Genomic DNA, 6,283 nt, shown 5'->3' on the forward strand with positions numbered 1-6,283 from the left:
TTCAATCTAATTTATGAAATCTCCCTTAAATAATTTCTTTTCAAAAGCAGTTATCTGTCCAAATATGGCCAGGATTCAATTTTAAAATTTAGAAGTGTCATTAGGATTCATTTCAGTTTTTTCTGAAAAAGAGATGTTCAATGAGGTTAACCAAATTGACACATGCATACAATGAAATCCTCTGCCAACTGTTTTTTTCAACAGCTGGGAGGTAGGAGGAGATTAAGACAGACAACTAAATGCAATGTGGTACTCGATTGGATCCTGGAACAGAAAGATGAGATCAGTGGGAACACTGGTAAAGGCCCCATCAAGTTTGCAGCACAGTTAACACTGTCCCGATGTTCACTCCTTAATTTTGGCAAATATACAGTAGATATATAAGATGTTAACAGTACAGGAAGCTGGGTGAAGTATACAGGAACTCACCACACTATCTTTTTAATTTTTCTGTAAATCTAAAATTATTCCGAAATTTAAAACATAGGTCTATCCATACTAGCATGAAATGGCCTCTAAGGCATAAATAAAAGAATAATGCAAACCTATTTACTCTTCTATAAAACTGGCAAAGTATTTTAAAGTCTGACAACATCAAAGGTTATTAACTATATACCTGTATATCACAGGACTACAAAACCCCAAAACATTTGAGACAGGAATTCGGCAATTCCTAAAGTAAAATATGCATTCTTTACAGCTCAGCAATTCCATTCCCAGGTATATCCCCTATAGAAGTGTCTGTTCATGTGCACAAGAACATTTATAGAAGCAGTTTAAGAGAAAAACAAAACTAGAAATAATCTAAATGCCTGGCAACAAAGTATGACATAAATGAAATACATTACTTAATGTTTTCAGAATAAAACTGATTATTGATTGAAAATTAAGAAACGGGATTTATCCAAAACTCCTGTTGGGTGAGAACTGAAGTTCTACTGATATTCAGCAGGTTGCACCATAAATCCATGTATTGAATCATCATAAAAGTAAGCTATCAAATGAATATATATGTATATATAATACATTCTAGCATCCCCAGAGCGCCTACCTGCCTCAGTGTTGGGCACACACCAACCGTCACTATGCACCTTCACTAACTCAGTATCATTAGAAATTCATAACCTTGGGATAATCCCCAAGGCCGGGCAGCAAGACTAGAACAAGGCCTATAACTGTAACACACTCCCATTTACTCAAAGGTTCAGGGAAAGGAAGAGAATTTCTTGGTTAACCAAATATTCTGATTAACCGTATTCCCAAGTACACCAACGGAGGATTTTACATTTCAAAAGAAACAAGTCCCCTTCCAGTGATTTGAGTGATTCAGAATTCCTAAGGGTCTTGTGAGGAGTGACTCACTGCCAATAAGGACAACTGTTTGATACAGAACAAAAAATGGTTCTCAACCAGTGCAGAAAATTTAGAGACTAGTATTAGTTTATTCTACAGACCATGGAATAGCAAGTATTATCGACCCCAGTGAGAAATCTTTTCTACACTGACTATAAAATCGAAAATCTTTATAAGCAGCGCACCTTTCACAGCATACAAGTAAAACAAGTTTAAGAGCGTGGTTTAAGGTCAAGACACATTCTTGGGAGGTGCTCTAACAGGAGAAAAACATCGTAAATCTATTTCATCTGTAAGTAGCCTATATCTTTGGTTTTCCATCAACTCCACCATCCACTTTATTACTATTTATCAAAATCTGAATAGCTGCACGACAGAATGGAAGCTAGCCCCTAATTACAGTTAGAGAAAGAGAAATTGAGGTTGGTCCTAACGATCAGGTTTACTTCCTTTCCGTAAGCTATAATACCTGAAAATAACCCAGACTTAGGATCCTCTCCGTATAGAAATTAAAATCTGGCTTCACTATAAAACGATGTAAGTTTGATAAGTACTCAACCACACTCACTTTCCTTTACCATGATGATTTAAAAGAGGTTAAGATTTGAAGGCATGAATTTGGGGCACATTAACTGAGAAAGGTCACAATAACACGGGGAGGACAGGAGCGATCCTTCTAATACCAGGAAGGCAATGCAGCTGGTTCCCAAGTGTTGCCTTCATGGGCTGCAACGATTTTAATAACCATCAGTACTAATTCAGGGCAACAAACAAGTGTTAAGGATACTCCTCTATGCACAGCTTCTCACGTACTTCTATTTTGTGCTTCCTGCAACTTCAACATTCTTAAAAACTAGGGCAACTGAGGCCAAGGGCCAAAGTGTGTCCCGCTGGCTGGGGCTCCAGTCCATCTCGATCACGTGCGCCCGGCCCAAGCACAACACAGGTGCAGGAGGGGTCACCCTACGGGGTCACCCTACAGGCCCACCCCCAGAGCTGTGGGGAGGCCAGGGCGGCACCAACTCGAACCCTGAGGAAGATGCTACTTCTCCACTCCCGCCCTCCTAGCCCACTCGCCCCGACCCCAGCCCTGAGCCGCCGACCCGGGGGACTTCCAGGCGGCCAGTCTCCCACCTTCCTCCCTCAGGCCCTCCCCGCCGCCCCACCGGGAGCTGCGCAGCGCGCGCCTGCGCACTGAGCTCCCCTCGTCAACCCCAACAGGGAGCGGAGGGGCGAGGCCCGGGACGGTACGCTCCGGGTCGGGTGGGCTGCGTTCTGCGGGGAATCCCTTCCCCAGACAGGAGGATCTCAGGGCTTACCCGCGCCCAGAAGGCCGGCCAGGAGAAAGAGAGCGTACATCCCGACGCCCGACTCCGCAGTCTGCAATGCAGAGCGTCAGCTGATCCTCTGCGGCTATAAACCTGCCCCGCCCCGAGGCGGTGCACTGCGCAGGCGCAAGCCCCGCCCCGGCCAGGCCTGCCTGAGCTCTTCCCGCAGCCTGACTCAGCGCCGCGCAGGGCGCCTGCGCAACTGGAGGCGGAGAGGAGGGAGGAGGAGGCACCGTGGTGGGGCTGGGAAACGTGTGGTGCGAGGGGAGAATTCATCCAAAAAAAGAAAACTAGTAATTAAATAAGTCAACGTTAAAATGTATAAATATGTATAAATGTCTTTTAAGCTTCACATTTTTTTCTATGAGGTACCATTTTCTGTTATTATAGAAATTATATAGAAATAATATTTTAGGGGCGCCTGGGTGGCTCAGTCGTTAAGCCTCTGCCTTCCGCTCAGGTCGTGATCCCGGGGTCCCGGGATCGAGCCCCGCATCGGGCTCCCTGCTCCGCGGGAAGCCCGCTTCTCCCTCTCCCACTCCCCCTGCTTGTGTTCCCCTCTCTCGTTGTGTCTCTCTCCTTCTGTCAAATAAATAAATAAAATCTCTAAAAAAAAAGAAAAGAAAAAATATTGTATGATTATTTCTATTCCATTTCTCAGGTGAGAATCCAAACTAAGAAAGATTAACGATTTTATCTTAAGTTCTCAAGGTGATTATTCAAGCTCACCACCCTGCCCACGCTGTCTCCTGAATGATGTTTATATAGTTACCTAGCTCAGGCCTGCGTGTAGCTTCACTCTGGGCCCTTATTTTCCCTGTTAACATTTCATATCCACAATCACTTCTCCTCATGACCCACAGACAAGTTTTCAGTATTAAATACAGTCCCTCCCGAGGTCCTAACCATGGTTTGTCCTGGGGCTGGACAAAGTGGAGGGTAAGATGGGGAAGAATAAATGGCTCCGCCATTGGAGAAGTGAAGCTGGAATTTGAGAACCTGGCTGTGCACCAGCCAGAGGCCTTGCTGGAGAAGGAAGTGGCCCCACACTGTGAAGCCCTCAACCCTCATTTCCTTGCAGAATAAGAAAGGCCCGGGTGGCCCACACAAAACCCACCTGCCCTGTACCTGTGGCTGACCGAGTCTGGCTCTGAGCAGAAGTCTGACCCCACCCCTGCCCCTTCTCAAGGGCAAGTACCTCCTAACCCAAGGGAAGGATAGGAGGGAAATCTCAGCCTATTAGGGCAGGTCCTTAAAGGTCAGTTGGTCTCATTCCATCATTATACCAAAGGGGAAGTTGGGACCAGGAGAGGGAAAGACATTTATCCAAGGGCACGCCTGACCAGAGAGGGGCAAACCCAGGGTTCCATCTGCCTCCAACCATGTGTACTCCTCCTTTAGGAAGTGGAACCGACCACAGACAGGTGTCAGGGCCTTTGGTTCGCCTCTTCTACCACTATCCCCACACTGGTTCTTAACTTCCCACTGGGGAGCTGACAAGGAAGTGTGCACCACAGTGGGTGACGGGGAGTGTGCACCACAGTGGGCGACACAAGAGGGCTGAGTAAAGTTGGGACAAGATATGATCTAAACTGGGTGCCTCGCTTGTTGGCCTCAGTGGCCAGGTGGCTACATGGCTGCCCCAGTTGCAGGCATTCCAGGTCCAGGCATACACACAAGGCCAATCACCCCAACAGCCAGATAAAGGCAGGGAAGGTGGGGCTCTAGGACACAGCCCTATCTCTCAGCTCCAGCAAGGCATCCCTGTGTACCATAAAGAAATGACAAGACTCCACGCCAAAAGGTAGCTTAGAGATCTTCTGATCATATGCTCTTGCTTTGGTGGAGTTAGAGCTCTCAGAGCTGTTTAATGACAGAGTGAGCCAACCACAACTCTTTTTTAATACCCCCCTTTCTCATAACCAGAGGAATAAGTCAATGTTTTTGAGATGCACTTTTGCTACCTTCATTTGCATACCTGGAACACAAAAAAATATGATCCTGCATCCATCTCCCTCCCTGTAAGGACAGAATTGTAATGAAGAATATAAAACACAGTAAGTGGGTTATTGTCATTTTTTTTAACCAAGTCAGTAGATGCTTAAATCTCTTAAAATACCTTCTTAGCCATCTGTGTGCATAGGCAACAAAGAGCTATGAGACTATTTGGACCTTTTGACCCTATAATACCATTCTAGCTATATAACCCCCCCAGGGAAATAATCCAGAGCTTAGAAATATTCTATCCAAAGTGGTTACGGAAGGACGCTTTATAACAGCGGATACTGGAAAGATCCCAAATGCCAAACAATGATGGCTAACTAAGGAAACTGGCCCTGGACAACACGCTGATACGAGAAGTGCCTTTGAAACATGATAGAAGGAGAGAGCGCTGGTATGCAACAGGCCTCGGGAGGTAGGTGGGTTACAGGAAAACACCCGCAGAGCAAGGCCCACGCCCCATTGTCCACTTCAAGCCCTGCCACCGGGTTCCCAGAGGGGAATGCGGAGCTGGTGAGGGAGCTTCAGGATCCCCCAGTCCAGGTGTGCACAGGGGCAGCGAAGCCCTCGTGTCCTGTCTCTCTTCGAAGTGGTGGGACTTTCGGTGAGGAGAGGAACAGAGAATTGGAGGTGGGAAGAGAGCCTGATGACTTGGGTTAACTCATCTTTGCACTGTTTCACTCATTACAATGTCCATGTGTTACTTAATACTTTTTAAAGAAAAAGATTATGGAAAAATTTTAAAGAACAAAGAAAATCCCCTTCACTTCCTCCCTCCTGTGGGCTCAAGTTTTCAGGAAACTGAAAAGATCTTTATCCTCAGAAATGTGAGCCGTACTGGAAATCCCAGCAGCAAACCCGATAGTTTTTCCGGTTCTGGGTACCAATTCCTCACGAGGCCCCACTTCTAGTGCCTGAGATCTCTTGAGACCCCCACCTGCCAGATCCACTTGGATTCCACTTTTGGTGCCAGAGGGCTTCCCTCTGTTACTGTTTCTCCACCTGAAAGGGTCCATGGCCAAAACAGCTGATTTAACAGAGGCATCCACCGTGAAGGCCCAGCTCACCCACTTGGCTCCCCAAACAGCCACCCTGGAACCTCATCCTGCCTTGGAAGCCTCTCGCACCACCACCTCTGTGTCTCAAACAACAAAGTCAGGCTTCTCTCCCTCCAGCATCTCCCTCATCAAGACCTCCAGCCTTCAGTTTCCCCTGGGCCCTTCAGGCAGACACTCAAATATCAGCCCTTCCCAAGGACCCCTCTCCCCCTCACACCTCAGTCACCCACCCACCAATTCCCAGCCTCTGATTTCTTCTCTTCGATCCCCACCTGAGATATCAGCTGGAGAATCAACCATCCCAGCTAGGCTCACAAAGCCCTCTGTGCTACTGGGCACCTGTGGAGCCCTCCCATGTGGTTGAGCCTGCTATTGTCTCCTAGTATCCTTCACCTCTTTTTCCTTGATTTTGATGGTTAGTAGTCCACCCCCGCCCCCTGCCATTTCTGGCTAGGTACATGGCCACCCAGAATAAAGACTACATTTCCCAATCTCCCTTGCAAACATAGGACCTGTTTCTGGCCAATGTGATAAAAGCACAAG

The 6,283-nt window shown here is 46.9% G+C and overlaps 1 protein-coding gene across 3 annotated transcripts in view; it reads right to left on the bottom strand.

Annotated features, from left to right (window-relative positions):
• The window catches only part of LOC113921867 (prosaposin), a 28,714-nt gene extending 25,888 nt beyond the window's left edge, over positions 1 to 2,826 (bottom strand). For all 3 annotated transcript variants that reach the window (XM_027593268.2, XM_027593259.2, XM_027593249.2), the window contains exon 1: positions 2,673 to 2,826. In XM_027593268.2, the coding sequence (XP_027449069.1) occupies positions 2,673 to 2,712 (40 nt within the window). In that variant the 5' untranslated portion in view covers positions 2,713 to 2,826. The remainder of the gene's footprint in view (positions 1 to 2,672) is intronic.
• Between the last annotated feature and the right edge of the window lie 3,457 nt (positions 2,827 to 6,283).

This window comes from Zalophus californianus, chromosome 15 (assembly GCF_009762305.2).
Source record: "Zalophus californianus isolate mZalCal1 chromosome 15, mZalCal1.pri.v2, whole genome shotgun sequence".
NCBI classification, from domain to species: domain Eukaryota; kingdom Metazoa; phylum Chordata; class Mammalia; order Carnivora; family Otariidae; genus Zalophus; species Zalophus californianus.